The sequence below is a fragment of the Engraulis encrasicolus genome, chromosome 15 (assembly GCF_034702125.1).
Source record: "Engraulis encrasicolus isolate BLACKSEA-1 chromosome 15, IST_EnEncr_1.0, whole genome shotgun sequence".
In the NCBI taxonomy this organism is placed as follows: Eukaryota; Metazoa; Chordata; class Actinopteri; order Clupeiformes; family Engraulidae; genus Engraulis; species Engraulis encrasicolus.
Genome location: NC_085871.1, coordinates 49,619,384 through 49,638,931, shown reverse-complemented (window position 1 = coordinate 49,638,931; position 19,548 = coordinate 49,619,384). Strand labels below are relative to the sequence as shown.

The window sequence follows — 19,548 nt, the reverse complement described above, 5'->3', positions numbered from 1 at the left end:
ATTGTTCAGCTCTGCAATGCAATGTAATATAGTCTTGCTGGACTGTGCATGACAGCTAGCTGCTTGGCTTAATGGTTACGCATGCTGCTGGATTAGAGATATGGAAGTTGGGGGTTCGAACCCCAGTCGAAGCCATGTTGATTTTCAAAATTATATCATATGCAGCGTTCCTTGGCCAACTTAAAATGTCATGTATGTCATTTATTATCAATGGCAAATGTGCTGAATTACAGATATGGAGATTGGGGGTTCGAACCCCAGTCAAAGCCATGTTGATTTTCAAAATTATATCATATGCAGCGTTTCTTGGCCAACTTAAAATGCCATGTATGTCATTTAGTATGAATGGCAAATGTGCTGAATTACAGATATGGAGGTTGGGGGTTCGAATCCCAGTCAAAGCCATGTTGATTTTCAAAATTATATCATATGCAGTGTTCCCAGGCCAACTTAAAATGCCATGTATGTCATTTAGTATGAATGGCAAATGTGCTGAATTAGGGATATGGAGGTTGGGGGTTCGAACCCCAGTCGAAGCCATGTTGATTTTCAAAATTATATCATATGCAGTGTTCCTTGGCCAACTTAAAATGCCATGTGTGTCATTTAGTATGCATGGCAAATGTGCTGAATTACAGATATGAAGGTTGGGGGTTCGAATCCCAGTCAAATCCATGTTGATTTTCAAAATTATATCATATGCAGTGTTCCTTGGCCAACTTAAAATGCCATGTATGTCATTTAGTATGAATGGCAAATGTGCTGAATTAGGGATATGGAGGTTAGGGGTTCGAACCCCAGTCGAAGCCATATTGATTTTCAAAATGATATCATATGCAGTGTTCCTTAGCCAACTTCAAATATCATGTATTGTATGTCATTTAATATCAATGGCAAAGAGGCTGGATTACAGATATGGAGGTTGTGAGTTCGAATCCCGCTCGAAGCCATGTTAATTTTCAAAATTATATCATATGCAGTGTTCCTTAGCCAACTTAAAATACCATGTATGTCATTTAGTATATCCCCAAAACGCAGAGCTACAACACTTTCAAGATGGCTGAATCCAAGATGGCTGAATTGTTTGGCCCAGAAATTCTCTAAGCTATGAGATAGGCATCTCTCATTGGCTCCCATTATAGCCCCGTTGGCGAACGCAGCCAAGTAAAAAATGAATGGGAGCCTATTGGGCTAAATGGCTCAGCAGGGATTTGTGACGGTTCTGTTCTCTGGTTTGTAAAGATGTGTGCACATTCTGTACCTTATCATGGAAGTTGTATTAGAAGTGAAGTTAAAGGTTCCTGACATGGCTTTGTTCTCCCAAAGACGTGTTAGTTTTGTCCTGCAACACGCTAGCATTCGGCTAATACCTGCTGACTGAGGAATCTCTGCGACTATTCACGACCAGAGCTGACGAGAGACGTACTCTGACTGATCCTAGCAGAGACATCTACGGTCACACACCTCAAAACCCCCCACCGCCGTCCAACATGTTAATTGAAGGTGCCCAAATTCTTAAGGATGAGCGCAGTCATTTTATTTACCCCATTAACACTTGCCGCTTTTCCACCACCTTAAATGCAATAAATAACAGATGTCCGCAACAATCGTAAAACATTACTTTGAACACATCGACATCTGAAGTCAGACTTAAAACTACAAAACAATTTACTTGGCTGCGATAACATAGCTGCAGTGCCACTCCTGGCCACACCAGCTAGTGGTCGTTCTTGTACAATATTCCATTTTCTTTGGTTTGGCCCATAACTTCTGACTGGGTGGATGGATTTTTTCCAACATTTCTATTAGCTTTGTTTTCTCAATAGTACTTTGTTTCATCTCTGCCCCAAAAGGCAAGCCCGCTTCCAGCATTTTCTGTGAGAATGCAATCTAGTTTATTTTGTTGTGCTATAGGCCTACCTTTTCTTCCAACTTGCCCCAGATCCCCACTTTTAAGACCACAGATCTAAATTAATGTAGATGAATGATGAATTCCATGACTGAATTGAGATTGATTATTCTAAATTGATTTGTCACGTTGGATAAAAGCCTCTGCCAAATGTAATGTAAAGTAATTTAACTGAGTAAAATGACTTCAAGATCATCCTGTTGTCCAGCCTGAGTAGTTTTAGGTAGATAATGGATGTGTGGATGTTTTCTTGTTTTATATTACCACATTCTTTACAGCTCAATCATGTTATTTAACTTTATATGTTGATATACAGATCATTAAAATCGTAATACCTTATTTTCAGCAACAATGCAGTTACTGCCTTTGTAGGGCAGAATTTGACTCTCCTCAGTGTTGCAATTACTCCATATGGAGTTGAATTTACACATTTTTAAGGTGTAGTTTTTAATCAGCTCCCAAAACAAATGTGAGAATATATTAAATAGATATTTTACATCTCGCCCGTTATGAGTCTCACCTCAATGTAGAAGTCAGTAAATTGTTTTAAGTCATGGGCAGTTATGGGTAAGCGGTTAGGGCGACAGACTTGTAGCCCAAAGGTTGCCGGTTCGACTCCCGACCCGCCAGGTTGGTGGGAGGAGTAATTAACCAGTGCTCTCTCCCATCCTTCTCCATGACAGAAGTACCTTGAGCACGGTACTGTCCTGCCGCACTGCTCCCTTGGGGTGTCAATGGGGCCTGCCCCCTTGCACAGATGAGGCATGAATGCAATTTCGTTGTGTGCAGTGAACACTTTTGTGCTGTGGAGTGCTGTGTCACAATGACCATGGGAGTTGGAGTAACCCAGGTGGGCTTTAAAGGGTTTTGCTTTTTTTAAAAAATTAAACTGTCAGAGGATTCGCAAATCAATACATAAAATAGTACAAAAAAGTTCTCTAGCTCCCACCAAAGCCTGTAGTCTTGTTTACAAAATTTCAACATGTGTTCAGGGCAGGCGTGTGGGTAGCTACCCAATCAGAGTAGGCTATACTTGCACGATTCCGCTGGCATTTTGGTGGATACTGAGGGAGAAACAGGAAGTGGAATACTTCTTTATATTTTTGGCTAGAATTGGGAATTATTTAGCAATGGCAGATTTAGCACTTTTCAACTTTTGGGAATTTTGATAATTAATTTAATGCAGCATGTTAACGCTGATAACGGCCCACAACTAATAAACATTTTTAAATTAAAATGGCGCCCAACTTTTGTACATCCCTTTTAAACTGTTATTTTATTAAAAGAAAACTATATGAATATACTGTAAGATACAGGTTTGGAATAAAGTCAAATGTCTACATCCTTGCTGGACAATAAAATGTGCCATTCTGAGATATTCTAATGAAACTACAGCAGTTTATGTTGAAATTTCACATTTCATGTTGAAGTCTGACTAAATAATAATATCCTTAATGGTTGCTATAACATTGTGAATAATGTTTGTAAACACTCTATAATCACCATTGATTTAAGTAGCAAAATGCACACAATATCAGTGTGTGTCCTGTATTTCCCTCCTTGATGAAGTTCTGCCCATTTGATAAATGATCACTGTTATCAAATTCCTAAGAGGACAGCAGGGATGTGTAGAGTATATACATGTACATGTGTCTACCTCAACTCCCAGGGCTTGCAGTCTGGATGGCACCCAGCTGAAGATGACACATGCAGTGACATGCATTTTTCTTGGCCCTTCAGTGTCAATTGTGTGAGATGTGAGGAGTGTGAGATCAGGACGGATGCAAGATTGGAACAGTTCTTCTCTGACAGGGTATTGACTTCCAGCCTGGGAGAGACATCAGGTTACAGTTAGTCAACTTACGTGTCATGTGTATTGTATATGTAGAAAAGGAATATATATATATAACAAAGATAGGAGGAAACATGACACCAAGACAGAAACACACACACGCAGGCGCGCACGCACACACACTTTGAGAATTTGACAATAAAACCGACTTGACTTAATTTGACTTGACAAAGAAAGGAAGAAACATGACACCCAGACAGACAAACACACAAACACGAGCACGCCCCCCGTACAAATGCACACACACCCACAGACACACCCACACTCACTGTGCTGAGGTGGATGATGTGAACACATCAGTCAGCTTCTGAAGAACTTCATCTGGGCTGAGGAGTTCAGTCTGATCCATCTCAGGTGTCTTTACGTACGTCTGCAGGTCAAACCCTTTCAGATACTCTTCTGAAGTCTTAAACCTAAACTCTCTAGTCTTCCACTGTCCTGGTAAGAGCATCTCAACAGACAGAGATCCCGAGGTCCTGTCAATGTGCTCCACTACAGCATGCTGATTCAACTCATTTAGACAGTAAAACAGGTTGATTCTTCTGTGATCCCCACCATTACCCCGGATGTTGTGTTTGACTAATTGCACTGTTGGCTCTGAGCTATGTGATTGGCTGGTTTTCTGTGGCATTAGATGTCTTAAGAGGTTCTGATTGGACTCTAGGGAGAGGCCCAGAAGGAAACGGAGGAAAAGATCAAGTTGTCCATTCCTACTCTGTAAAGCCAGATCCACTGCCATCTTGTGTAGGCCTTGAAGTGTTTCTGCTCTGAACAGAGCAGAGAGCTGAGAGGATTGCTGTTGGTCAGACATGTTTTTCTTGCTGTTGGTGAAACAGAGGAACACATGTAATGCTGCAAGGAACTCCTGAATGCTGAGATGCACAAAGCTGAACACACTCCCCTGGTACAATCCAGCCTCCTCTTTGAAGATCTGAGTGCACACTCCTGAGTACACCGATGCTTCTGTGACATCAATGCCACATTCTCTCAGGTCTTCATCATAGAAGATCAGATTTCCCTTCTCCAGTTGTTGGAAAGCCAGTCTTCCCAGCTTGAGAATCATCTCTTCATCTCTTCCTTCAAGCTCTGTGTACTTGGTGTTTTTATTTGTAACCTGCATGATCAGGAAGTGTGTGTACATCTGTGTAAGAGTCCTTGGCATTTCAACGCTCCCTGATCCATCTGATGTTCTCTCTACTACCATAGCAGAAATCCAGCTAAAGACTGGAATGTGGCACATAATGTAGAGGCTCCTGCATGACTGCAGGTGACCAATGACTCTACTGGCCAGGATCTCATCACTGAGTTTCTTCCTGAAGTACTCTTCCTTCTGTTGGTCGTTAAACCCCCTTATTTCTGTCACCTGGTTCACACACTCAGGAGGGATTAGACCAGCTGCTGCTGGTCGGGTGGTGATCCAGAGGAGAGCAGATGGAAGCAGATTCCCCTTGATGAGGTTTGTTAGCAGCACGTCAACTGGGACTGACTCTGACACATCACAGCACTCTGGGTTTGAGGAGAAGTTAAGGGGAAGTCGACATTCATCCAGACCATCAAAGATGAACATGAGTTTTTTCTCTGAACTGGTGAAGACTCTTGGATCCTTTACGTCTGAGAAAAAGTGTGTGATAAGATCCACCAGACTGATGGTTTTCTCCTTCATCAGGTTTAACTCACGAAAAGGAAGTGGAAATATGAAGTCGACATCCTGATTGGACGTTCCTTCAGCCCAGTCCATAATGAGCTTCTGCACAGAGACTGTTTTTCCAATGCCTGCTACTCCCTTTGTCAGCACAATTCCCATAGGTTGGACCTCTTTCGATGAGGACTTGCCGTGTGCAGATGAGGGTTTGACTTGTTGAGATAATCGTTCAAAGATAACACTGCATTTGATTGGCTTGTCTTGGACTGCTTCTCCCCAGGAGACTCTCTCTATCTGTCTGACCTCATGTTCTTCATCCTCTCCCTCTAGATCATCAGAATCCTCATCTTCATCTGCTTCTCTCCAGGATGCTCTCTCTATCTGTCTGACCTCATGTTCTTCATTGACCTCTCCTCTCCCCCCCTGTGTGATGTAGAGGTCTGTGTAGATCTCTCTGAGCAGTGTGGGGTTTCCCTGATGCATGAGTCCCTCCATCAGACACTGAGACTTCTTCAGCAGACGAGATTTGTGGACCTCCTTCATTCCCAACGGATCACAATGGAAGCTGTGCATGACACACACACACACACACACACACACACACACACACACACACACACACACACACACACACACACACACACACACACACACACACACACACACACACACTTGTGGCAAAACACATGTTGATGTTATTTATTAGTTAAATGAGGTCAACAGTCCTGTGGAAAGCAAAAAGTGAACTGGATTCCAACCGACACAGCGGCTTATAGAGTTACTGCACAGGACTAAAACACAAAAGGCACACTGATCTGCAATAAAATCCAGTTTGGTCGGCTACCAAAGTGCAAAGGAGTAGAGTGGAAGTTCATGATCATCAGAACACATTTGTTCATGCTACAGTGATCCATTGACTTTCACTAGCTTAGCTACATACTCCCTCTTTTAACTTGTCTCAAAGCAAGACCACGCTTAACATGAAAAATAAGACACTTCACCACCTTTATAAACCCCAGCCAATGATTTTAACTGTATTAAGCCCCAAAATAGTGGCATACCCCTTTAATTACTTTTCAAATAAAAGTACCATGTTAAGTTCCATGTAAACCGTTCAAAAAGCAAACCGATTTCCAACCGACCAACAGACATGGTGTGGGGCAGAAAAGACAAGTAATTTGTACATAGTGGATGGTGTTAGAAGCCAGTGTAGCCTGTATTTGATACAAACTTCTGATTAGCAGGGACATCTCCTTTGAAGTTCAGAGGCTGATCCATGGACCTGTCAGTCTTCGTGGACACACAGCTCGGCACTGGAGAGGAAGATCTCTTACGCTGCACAGGGCTGGAGACACAGAAAGTGTGTCAAAACTAAGCCCTCCAAAAAGCAAACCGATTTCTGACTGACCAACAGTCACAGCAAACCAACTGACATCTTGTCATAGCAAAAACCGACTGACATACAGTCCCATCAAAAAAAGAGCAATTTGTGCATACCGGGTCGATTTAGAAGCCAATGCAACATGCATCTGATACACACCTCTGACCAGCATGAACATCTCCTCTGAAATGCAGTGGGGGATCCATGGACCAGTCACTCTTCATGGACACACAGCTCAGTACTGGAGAGGATGGTCTTTTATGATGCATGGGACTGGAACACAAACACACACACACACACGCACAGACACACACACACACACACACACACACACACACACACACACACACACACACACACACACACACACAAACACACACACACACACGCACAGACACACACATTGTTCAAAATATGTCATCAAAGCAATTTTTAGAGTGGATTCCATGTTAGCTGATTAAAGTGGATGGATTTAGAAGCCAGTGTGGCTTGTATTTGATACACACCTATGACCAGCAGGAACATCTCCTCTGACGTGCAGAGGGGGATCCATGGACCAGTCACTCTTGGTGGACAAACAGCTCAGCACAGGAGAAGATGGTCTATTATGTTGCATGGGACTGGAGAATACACATAGCAAACCAACTGACATCTTGTCATAGCAAAAACTGACTGACATAGAGTCACATAAAAAAGAAGCAATTTGTGCATACCAGGTCGATTTAGAAGCCAATGCAGCATGCATCTGATACACACCTCTGGCCAGCACGAACATCTTCTCTGAAATGCAGAGGGGGATCCATGGACCAGTCACTCTTCTTGGACACACAGCTCGGCACAGGAGAAGATGGTCTATTATGTTGCATGGGACTGGAGAATACACACATACACAAAGCCACAGAATACACACACTATGGTTCATAGTTAGTTTCACTCAACGTGATATCTGGAAAATTGGAGAGGCAGCTGGTAAGCACTCTTTGTGATCTTTCTTGTAATCTGTAGCGAGCTGATTTTGGCAGCGAATTGCATTCAGCTCAGTTGTTTGCCACAACGATTTTGTGTCATGACAATTATTTTAGTCATTATTGATATCAAATATTTTTTGAACAAAAAGAATTGTGCCAAACAATTCACAGTCTTCCCTCCCTTCAGCTGTGTGAGTAGAGAGCCATAGAGAGACACACAGTGGTGTTCTGCATAAGCGTTGGGTAGCAAGTCTGCTCTGTACTCTCAATGGCTGAAGTGGCAGCATAAATGAATAACAAAAAAGATGTTTCAACTCAATATTATGAAATGTTGATATCGTTTGACAGCATTATTGATATCCCGATAGAAATGTGATATATTGTGTTCAGCTCAGTTGTTTGCCACGGCGATTGTGTGTCACATTGTTTGTGCTGTTTAAATGCATCGTAGTGAGTTTCATGTATGAATTATAGTAACTGAATCTAATCTTAAATATTCTAATACTTAGAATTTGATGGTAGTGGTAGGTATTCATGAAAAGGTAACATTAGTGAATGGGTAGCATGGATTCTGGAAATAAACAACTAAACATCTTACACAGTGGACCTTTAAATAGCCTGAGCAGGTTGCACTATTTAAGGGAGTCTGGTAATGGTGGTTGCAGTGCGATGGCTGGGGATTATTTTACGCCATTTGGACTTTTGATTCTATTCTACAATTGTTTCGTTTCAGGTAAATGTGATGTGTATGCTCCTATTTATATCTTTGTAAAATGTCTTAAATGAAGATGGCTGCTGTTTATATCTAACCTATAGTTTAGTGTAGTAATATTGCAGAGGTTATTTTTGATGAAGCTTATTTGCACAGAATCAGCATTACATTTTGCACAGGAGCATTAACTGTTTATTAACTACTGTTTCTGCCTATATTTTGTTCTACTTTTACCTTATATTAGGGGTTTCACCTAAGGGGAAAATGCCATAACTGTAAATTGTTTCCTGCTGCTAACTGCACGAATGTAACTCCATGGTCATGTGCCCTGAAATGAAACGAAAAGAAAAGGCCAAAAAGGAAACTACTGTTGCCATGTTAACTCCTTGACTGAATTCCAGTTGACCTCAAACCTCCACTAGGTGTGACACTCCTTTATTCAAGTTGGGAAAAATTGCACCAGGTAAACAAACCAAAACCACACACACACACACACATCCAAAGGCAGATCACACACACACACACACACACACACACACACACACACACACACACACACACACACACACACACACACACACACACACACACACACACACACACACACACACACACACACACCAGTAATTGTTCAAACTATGACATCAGAGCTGGAGAGCATGATGTACTGCAGCATGGGTCTCTCTCTCTCTCTCTCACTCTCACCCTCTCACTGTCACTCTCTCTTTCTCTCTCCATCTCCTTCCCTCCATCTCCCTCTCCCTCTCCCTCTCTCTCTCTCTGATATTGTTCAAAATATGACATCAAAACTATAAAGTGGATTCCATGTTAACTGATCATCAGAACACATGTGTGGCAGGGAACATTTTGGTTTGGCTGCATGAAACTGAAAGCTTCTTGTTGCCAATTAGTAGTGGACAGATGATGAGTAATTTGTACATAGTGGATGGGGTTAGAAGGCGGTAGAACACTTGATACTCACCTCTGACCAGCAGGATCATCTCCTCTGAATTGTTGAAAGGGGTGATCCATGGACCAGTCACTCTTCATGGACACACAGCTTGGCACAGGAGAGGATGGTCTCTTATGCTGCATGGAACTGGAACACACACACATTTCATTACACTTAGCTGATGTTTTTATCCAAAGCGACTTACGGTTATTTTAAGCACAGGGTATTGGTTACAGCAATGGTTTTCAAAGTGGGGACCGGGGACTCCTCAGGGCCGCGTGGGGATGCCAGGGGGGGTGTTTGGGCAATTGTTTTGCAGAAGTAGTAGCACACACACGCACACACTTCCACAATACATTTTAAAAACACATAATAAGCAAGGGATAAGGGATTAAATTAATAAATATTGTATGAATAAATACATTGGATTACACAGAGTACGATTTAAAAATATGAAAGTGCTATAGAGAAATGAGGTGCACAGTATAAAAGACCTGCCTAAAACATAAATGGGTGGTTGACGTTTAAGGGCGTAACGCCAAAAAAAAAAAAAAAAAATCCAATTCCTGAAGAAATTGATTGAAAGAAATTGGAAAATAGAAAAAAATAAAGCACTTAGTGGTCCGTGGAATTTCGCCTAATTTTTACCATTTTTGAGAAAATGTGTCCTGCATCAACACAATGCATAGGCATGTCACACCGCAGGAAAATGAAGTCGCACCACAGGAAATTCACTTCATTATGGCCATTTTAATCCTTTTGTGTACATGACTGACATCTGAGCTCATACTAACTTGATAATGATATTGTGTTTATATTACATTACATTGCATTTGGCAGACGCTTTATAACCAAAGCGACTTTCAGAAGAGGACATAATCAAGCCAACATCACAAGCAAATACAAAGTGCACAGGAGATATACAGAACAACAAGTGCAATTACAAAGAGGGGTTCGTTTTTTGTTGTTGTTTTTTTTAAATAAAGAGGAAATAACGAGAACACACACACACACAAACACACACTCACAAACTAAACTAAACTAAACTAAACATCATGTCAGGATTCTGCCCTGGGGCAAGGCCAGTTCAATCATTAGTCTAGTAGATTCTCTCGAAAGAGGAATGTCTTTAGTTGTTTCTTGAAGGCTGCAAGAGATGTGCTTAGTCTTGCTGCCTCTGGGAGACTGTTCCACCACTTGGGTACCACAACGGAGAACAATCTTGACTGGGAGTACCTAGAGCGACTGGATGGCAGAGCCAGACGGCTTGTGCTGGATGAGCGCAGTTCTCTTCCAGTAACATAAGGCGTTAGTAGGTCCTTCAGATAAGCTGGGGCCGTTCCTGTGATGGTTTTGTAGGCAAGGGTCAATGCCTTGTGCTTGATCTGGGCGGCGATCGGTAACCAGTGCAACTCAATAAATAGAGGAGTAACATGGGTCCTTTTGGGTTGATTGAATATCAACCGTGCCGCCGCATTCTGGATCATCTGCAGAGGCTTTAGCGCACAAGCAGGTAGACCTGTCATGAGTGAGTTGCAGTAGTCAACGCGGGACAGGACCGTGGCCTGGACCAGTCGTTGTGTAGAATATTGTGTCAGCACAGGTCTGATATTCCGTACGTTGGACATCTGGATTCGACAGGTCCGGGTGACCGAGTTGATGTAGTTGGAGCATGACAGCTCATCATCAATCATGACGCCAAGGTTTTTGGCGACTTTGTTTGGGGTCACGATGGTGGAGCCTATCTTGAGGTTGATGTTGTGACTGAGCGGCTCTTTAGCTGGGATCACCAGGCAATGACACGTCCCAGGGAGGAGGTGTATATTGCAAACAGAAGGGTGTTTAATCTTAATATGTGTTTTCATTTATAAAAAAACATTTTTTCCTTCTATAAGAGCAGTCACACCACAGGACACCATAAAATGAACCTAAGCATTGCGTGACAGAAACATTGCAATATGAAGACATATTAAGAGGTTAATAGTCACCTTAAGCTTCCACAGCACTCTCCAATAACTGAGGTACTGACTGGTTAGGAGCCAGTCTTTAAGACCCTTGTAGTTGGCCTTGCAGCTGCCCGTTCACAAACATTGACATACATGTCACCCCACAGGACGCAATTTGTGTTACGAAATTTAACTTGTAGTAAATATTACTGTCTTGAGTTTTTTCACATTCACATATCTTAATATAAAGTTAATATTTATGCAATCATGCCAAATGCTTCATACATTATTCAAAATGTTGTTGGTTAATTTATATATATATATATTATATTCCAGGTTTCATTAATGTTACAGTCACACCGCAGGATATTTGACATATAAAGTATGCCTTCCCCAGTCAACAGGCAAAGTCGAGGGTCCCGGTTTACTGATGTTTTATTTTCACAACTCATTCATACATAGGCAGACGTTGAAACACCGTAGAACTAAAAGAAGACAAACAAAAACAAATGCTGAATCATATGAACTCAAACACCAAAATAATAAGACATGAACAAAATCAAACTGACAAAAGACAAGTAACACATACCACTGCCCCCTTTTGTTGACCACGAAAGGATGTCGTTACTTGGGTCACTCTTCTTCTCATAGAGTGATACTTAAAACGCTTGCGCTTAACTTCACAAGCAAACTTGAACTTGAACGTGGAGCAACAAGCTCGCACGCTACCGCTTCCATTCAGAAAATCCCTATCCTTACAAACGGGAAGTGACATATATCAACATGCAAGACAGGACGACGTCAAAATAAAGGTACCATACAGAAACTCAAAATAACAGAAAAATAAAGTGCATATGGATGAACACAAAATAGAAATACATTATGGATTTAGAAATGTTAAGTATGAAAAGTACAAAAAATAAATATTTCTTTTATTTCCCCTTTTTAACCTTTGTGAACACAAACACACTCCCACCATCACACTACGTGTGATTAATGGGCACAGACATTTCATGCATACAGCACTCATACACTCACACTCAGTCATTCACACTCTTAAAACGTAACCTTTAATTCTTTATTTTAAAACTACCTTAAAAAACAAACTTGTGAATTGCTTAATCACTTTCAAGTATTAGGATTGTCTTGTGTATGGGTCTTTCTAGGTAAACTGGCTTGTGTGTGCGTATGCCTTTGCTGTTCAGTGTGGCGTCACTAACCAGAAGTTTCACCTTTCTGACCCTGTCATCAGCTCCTGGGAAGACTTCTACAATCTTGGCAAGCTTCCACTGACTACGGGGGGCCAGCTCATCTTGGAGTAGAACAATGTCATTTATCCTTGCATCCCTTCTGCTCTTTTACCTTGATGGTATGGACTTGTGTTCTTCTGACCTCAGGGTCGGTGTCAATTTCTTCCACTACAGACTCCTCCTGCTCTGGAAGTTCTTTCTCCCATAGGAAACTGGGTCCTGTGAATCAGTTGGAGTTTCCGAGATCTTTGGCACTAATCTTCATGGCAGACAAGCCTGGGAGGTCCCGAAGCCATGCTTCCCAATGCGGCCTGAGGTCATCAGGAAGTGGTTCGTCCCAGCCCACCTTGTCGCGGCACATGCTTTGCAGTATCTTCTTCCCAACTAGGATGAAGGGTGCGACGAACCCCAGAGGGTCAAAAATTGAGGCCACCGTGGACAAAATTCCTCTTCTTGTAAAGGGATTCTGCTTCACGATCACTCGGAACTGGAATGTGTCAGAGCTAATGCACCACTGTATCCCAAGGGCACGTTCGATCTTTGGTTCACCTAATGCCAGGTCAAGGTCAGCTGCGCCTTCTGCGCATTCAGTCTTTGAAATCGTAGCAACCACCTTCTTGTTGTTTGAGATGAACTTGTGCAAGCGTAGCTTCCCAGAACTGCAGAGGTCTCTTGCCTCTCTCACAAGTTTGATGGCCTCTGCTTCTGTCTTCACACTCGCCAACCCATCATCGACGTAGAAGTTGCGTTGAACAAAGCTCACAGCTGCTTGACTGAACTTGTCTTGACCTTGGGTGGCCAGATGCTTCAGGCCGAAGTTTGCACACCCTGGAGAGGACGCAGCTCCGAACAGGTGGACCCTCATTCGGAACACAGTTGGTGGACTTTCCAATTCACCATCTTCCCTCCACAAAAAGCGGAGGTAGTCTTGGTCTTTCATTAATGTCACAGTCACACCGCAGGATATTTGACATATAAACTATGCCTTCCCCAGTCAACAGGCAAAGTCGAGGGTCCCGGTTTACTGATGTTTTATTTTCACAACTCATTCATACATAGGCAGACGTTGAAACACCTTAGAACTAAAAGAACAAACAAAAACAAATGCTGAATCATGTGCACTCAAACACCAAAACAATAAGACATGAACAAAATCAAACTGACAAAAGACAAGTAACACATACCACTGTTCCCGCTTGTTGACTACGAAAGGATTGTTACTTGGGTCACTCTTCTTCTCTTAAAGTGAAACTTAAAACGCTTGCGCTTAACTTCACAAGCAAACTTGAACTTGAACGTGGAGCAACAAGCTCGCACGCTACCGCTTCCATTCAGAAAATCCCTAGCTTTACAAACAGGAAGTGACATATATCAACATGTAAGACAGGACGACGTCAAAATAAAGGTACCATACAGAAACTCAAAATAACAGAAAAAATAAAGTGCATATGGATGAACACAAAATAGAAATACATTATGGATTTAGAAATGTTAAATATGAAAGGTAAATAAATATTTCTTTTATTTCCCCTTTTTTACCCTTTGTGAACACAAACACATAAACCTTTACATAAATCTTAACAAAAATGTTTCTTCTCATCTAAGACTAATATGAAACATAATGCATCACATCCTCTTTCATTGACATTTGTTCTTTAAATAAAAAAATAACAGTTTTGTAGGTTTTTAACCAATGTTACGAAAAAACAAGGCATCACGTCTCCCACCCACATACATAAATAAATACACACCTGACCTATGGCTAACTGCACTCCTTAGTGGAATTAAGTAGCTGGATGGCGGAGGGTAAAAGAGTTCTTGTATCTGTTTGCCCGTGCTGGTAGATATTTAAAACGGGAACCAGAGGGTAAAAGCTGAAATTCACTGTGCAGAGGATGGGTGTAGTTGTCCAAAATAGCTTCAGCCTTCCTGGTTACCTATTCTTCATGTAAAACAGTCAAGGTGTTTTGTTGCACACCAGTTATCTTACTGCTTACATTAATAATCTAAGCTATGGCATTTTTGTTTTTCAAATTGAGAAGGGAATACCAGCAGATGGCAGAAAAGTTGAGTATGGATTATATGAATGATCTATTAAACAGTCATTAGGGACTTATCAACTTGAGACAATATAAACGTTGCTGCCCTTTCTTGCACAACATGTCTGTGTTACTGTTAAAAGACAATTTGAATAGCTTAATAATTTGAATAACTTAAGAAAGCCAAAATGAATAAATAAAAAGCTGCTAAACTATTCCTGTTGAATCATTGTCTACTTCACAATGTTTATATGCTATGCTTTCTGTAGTACTTGAATGGGTTAGGAATGCACCAACTTCATCAGGTTATGAAAACGGGTGCATAGGTCACGGCCCATGTTGGGGGTGAGGGGGGGCTTGCATGGAATCTACCGGTATATAGGGGACACTGTCATGGTAAAGTTTGGGAACCCCTGCAGTTAGAGTCCCTGCAGGGCCTCTGCTAAGATTTTGGAGGCCCTGAGCATAACTGGTCTGGAGGGCCCCCCTCATAAATAAATAAATACATACATAAATAATAGTGATAATCATAATAATAGCATACATTTTTTTAAAATAAAAAATTAAGGCGGCCCTAGTTTTGGGGGCGTAGTAGTGGAGGCCCTAAGCTCTGCTTACTCTGCTTATGCCTAACGGCGGCCCTGGACCCTGGAGTAGTATGGGGTTACTGTAGGTGTGTTGGTCAAGGGCAATTCAGTCACGACTAGGGCTGTAACGATATTGTATCGAACCGAGAAATCGTGATACACAGAGTCACGATACTGTATCGTGATACAAGGAGGCAGCATCGTGATTAGGCCTGGGTATTGATTGACAATTTTCGGTTCCGGTTCCATTTCCGGTTCCTTCGTTTCGGTTCCGGTACCAGAACGGTTCCATTTTCGGTTCCTAGAAACCCTGAATTAAACCGCAGTTTTATGAATTAAAACTGCAGTTACCCAAAGTGGCCAGTAGATGGCGTAACGGGTCTGTAAATCATGAGTTTCCCTGCCTGCCACAAGGCGGAGCTCCGCGTGACTTAAGCAATGGCGGGTTAAAGGCATTTAATTCTATACAGCATTCATGATTAATTGCATGCTGCAAGTTGTCCTCTCGGCATGGCTTGGCAAGTATAATAAACGGTTTTGATACTGATAAATGTACTCATGTCTGATTAAAATTGTTCTGCTGTACGGTGCAACTTCACTTCTGGTACCAATCCTATGTCAAGCGTGCCTGACATGATTTTTTAATGTAGCCTACGCTACCCAGTCTGTCGACAGCTGGGGCTTTTCTACTAGGTACTGCAGAACTGTTCTAACACAACTAGGCTTCATAAATAGGCTACATTAAACTTGACGGGGTCTCGATGGTGCTGTCTCGCACGCATTTCCATACAGGGACTAGAACTGGGCTGTATGATCAGCTGCTTTTTACGGCACGTCTTTATGTTCTTTCATTCAAAAGTTATTGAACTGTAAGCGGCAGCTGTTGCAAGTGAAAAATAGCGCTTTCCAACCATTTTTTTTATCTCGTCATTTTTTTCCTAACAGCCAGCGATCTCCTTAACCTAGACATACAGACGTGTGTTAGGGCTTGTTCGAAAGCTGAGATTCTTAGCTTTTTACAGTCTTTTACGGCACGTCTTTATGTTCTTTCATTCAAAAGTTATTGAACTGTAAGCGGCAGCTGTTGCAAGTGAAAAATAGCGCTTTCCAACCATTTTTTTTATCTTGTCATTTTTTTTCCTAACAGCCAGCGATCTCCTTAACCTAGACATACAGACATGTGTTAGGGCTTGTTCGAAAGCTGAGATTCTTAGCTTTTTACAGTCTTTTACGGCACGTCTTTATGTTCTTTCATTCAAAAGTTATTGAACTGTAAGCGGCAGCTGTTGCAAGTGAAAAATAGCGCTTTCCAACCATTTTTTTTTATTTCGTCATTTTTTTCCCTAACAGCCAGCGATCTCCTTAACCTAGACATACAGACATGTGTTAGGGCTTGTTCGAAAGCTGAGATTCTTAGCTTTTTACAGTCTTTTACGGCACGTCTTTATGTTCTTTCATTCAAAAGTTATTGAACTGTAAGCGGCAGCTGTTGCAAGTGAAAAATAGCGCTTTCCAACAATTTTTTTTATCTTGTCATTTTTTTCCTAACAGCCAGCGATCTCCTTAACCTAGACATACAGACATGTGTTAGGGCTTGTTCGAAAGCTGAGATTCTTAGCTTTTTACAGTTTTTTACGGAACGTTTTTATGTTCTTTCAATCCACAGTTATTTAACCGTAAGCGGCCGCTACTTCAAGTATGGCGTTAGTATCCAGCCGGATAGAGAGGATTTTTTTTTGTCGCTGTGTTCTTTGTTCCCTCGAATTAAACCGACGGTCTAAATAGGCTACATTTGTGCGTCCCCAACACAAGACCAGTTCTTTCTAAGTTAGCTCTTTTCATGGAAAAACATGTTTCCAAGGAGTCAGAGACATCTTCCTGAAGAGTCGAGGTCATGGTTGAGGTTGACGGTATAGCATAGTTGAGGTTGACGGTGCCGTTGTAAAGATGCTGCAACTCCGCACGCAAGTTAATCAAATGCAAGAGCAGGTGTTTGAACAGGTTGGATGTATTACCATTCTTGCATGATAGCCTATTAGTTTATCACAGATATTGCAGCGCGCTCCTTCCTTATCTACTTTCCTGAAATATAGCCACGCTTTCGACGGCATGTTTTTGTTTCTCAATAGTACAATCAGCTGGTTGTACTACGGGAAGAGGAGGAGCGTGGTCAGTTTGTGACACTTGTGATTGGCTGAAATGGCCGCGTGCTTAAACACACATTTGATGGCTCTGACAGTCAGACTTCAGGAACCGAAACGTGGAACCGACAGACAAGGCACGTTTCGATTCCAAGTAGAACCTTAGCTTTTAATTCGGTTCCATCAAAGAATTGAATTTCGGTACCCAGTCCTAATTGTGATACACCCTAGGGTCAAAGTTGTATTACCCATTTGTCCAGAAAACAGCCTTATGATTTGATGTGATAGTGTTTCCAAACTTCAATGGAGATACATTTCAGAAATCGTGAGCTATATCGAATTGTAGGGTCAAAAATCGCGATACGAACCGAATCGTGGGTTGAGTGTATCGTTACAGCCCTAATCACTACTATTGACTTGTTCAGAAACTACTGTTGCCATGTCAACTCCTTGACTGAATTCCAGTTCCAAACCTCCACTAGGTGACACTCCTTTATTCAAGTTGCGGAAAATTGCACCAGGTAAACAAACCAAAACCACACACACGCACACATACATCCAAAGGCAGATCACACTCACACACACACACACACACACACACACAAACACACACACACACACACACACACACACACACACACACACACACACACACACACACACACACACACACACACACACACACACACACAACTGCCTCAGGTGTCAGGTGTCTCTCTCCATCTCTCCCTCTCTATCTCCATCTCTCTATATATATATCTCCATCTCTCTCTCTCTCTTTCTCTCTCTCTCTCTCTCTCTCTCTCTCTCCCTCCCTCTCTCCCTCCCCCCCTCTCTCTCGTCCTCTCTCATATTGTCCAAAATATGACATCAAAACTATAAAGTGGATTCCATGTTAACTGATCATCAGAACACATGTGTGGCAGGGAACATTTTGGTTTGGCTGCATGAAACTGAAAGCTTCTTGTTGCCAATTAGTAGTGGACAGATGATGAGTAATTTGTTAATAGTGGATGGGGTTAGAAGGGTGGTAGAACACTTGATACTCACCTCTGACCAGCAGGATCATCTCCTCTGAATTGTTGAAAGGGGTGATCCATGGATCGGTCACTCTTCATGGACACACAGCTCGGCACTGGAGAGGATGGTCTCTTATGCTGAATGGGACTGTAACACAGACACATACACATACATTTCATTACACTTAGCTGATGTTTTTATCCAAAGCGACTTACGGTTATTTTAAGCGTATTGGTTAGAGCAATGGTTTTCAAAGTGGGGACCAGGGACTCCTCAGGGCCGCGTGGGGATGCGAGGGGGGTGTGCGGCAGGCTGGCAGGAAAAATATAGCAAGATAAAATCAAGTCAAGTAGCTTTTATTTGTCCCAGTTTCGTCAATTGTTTTGCAACAGTAGTATCACACAGACACACACAAACTCACAATTCCACAATCCATTTTTAAAACTCATAATAGGTAGGATAAGGGATTGAAATAATAAATAGACCATGAATAAATACATTTTGGATGAGGAGTTTGCACATAGTAAGATTTAAAAAGATAAAAGTGCTATGGAGAAGTGAGGTGCACAGTATAAAAGACCTGCCTAAAAGATAAATAAATAAAATAAATACACACCTGACCTATGGCTATCTGCACTTCTTAGTGGAATTAAGCAGCTGGATGGCAAAGGGTATAAAAGAGTTCTTTTATCTGTTAGTCCGGGATGGTAGATATTTAAAATGGGAACCAGAGGGTAAAAGCTGAAATTCACTGTGCAAGGGATGGGTGTAGTTGTCCAAAATAGCTTCAGCCTTCCTGGTTACCTATTCTTCATGTAAAACAGTCAAGGTGTTTTGTTGCACACCAGTTATCTTACTGCTTACATTAAAGGAATAGGTCGGTATTTTGCATTTGGGACCTTAATTATGGTGTATCATACACTGAGCTACCCACCTGTGTCACTTTTGTTTGATTTGAAGCCTTCCGTGAGATTTTGGGTTTGGGCGATATCCACAAACCACCATACAACGGGAGTCAGCGGGGCACAGACTTTAAATCCGTCGTACACGCATAAACAGTATTTTCTTATTTTGTTTAGGGTCATACAATTACGTTTCCGCCTCATTTCAATATTTAAATCTCCCGGGTTCAGTGAACGAATTAAAAAT

The 19,548-nt window shown here is 41.8% G+C and overlaps 3 protein-coding genes across 3 annotated transcripts in view; all 3 read right to left on the bottom strand.

Moving 5' to 3' along the window:
• LOC134464323 (NLR family CARD domain-containing protein 3-like) overlaps window positions 1–5,565 on the bottom strand; it is a 95,599-nt gene extending 90,034 nt beyond the window's left edge. The window contains exon 1 of the mRNA XM_063217789.1: window positions 4,031–5,565. Within this exon, the coding sequence (XP_063073859.1) occupies window positions 4,031–5,565 (1,535 nt within the window). The remainder of the gene's footprint in view (window positions 1–4,030) is intronic.
• LOC134464325 (zinc finger protein 501-like) overlaps window positions 1–19,548 on the bottom strand; it is a 419,382-nt gene that overhangs the window by 355,690 nt on the left and 44,144 nt on the right. The gene's annotated exons all lie outside the window — the stretch shown is intronic.
• LOC134464322 (uncharacterized) lies at window positions 6,601–19,214 on the bottom strand. The gene is made up of 7 exons (XM_063217788.1): window positions 19,204–19,214; window positions 18,430–18,546; window positions 9,447–9,563; window positions 7,541–7,654; window positions 7,291–7,404; window positions 6,944–7,057; window positions 6,601–6,748 (listed from the first exon to the last, which is right to left on the bottom strand). Exons 1-7 carry the CDS (start codon window positions 19,212–19,214, stop codon window positions 6,601–6,603), a joined length of 735 nt encoding a protein of 244 aa, XP_063073858.1.

Coding starts and splice junctions, on each gene's coding strand:
- LOC134464322 (XM_063217788.1), bottom strand. Junction 7,655..9,446: donor GATGATCCTGCTGGTCAGAG/GTGAGTATCAAG, acceptor TGTATTCTCCAG/TCCCATGCAACATAATAGAC. Junction 7,405..7,540: donor GATGTTCGTGCTGGCCAGAG/GTGTGTATCAGA, acceptor TGTATTCTCCAG/TCCCATGCAACATAATAGAC.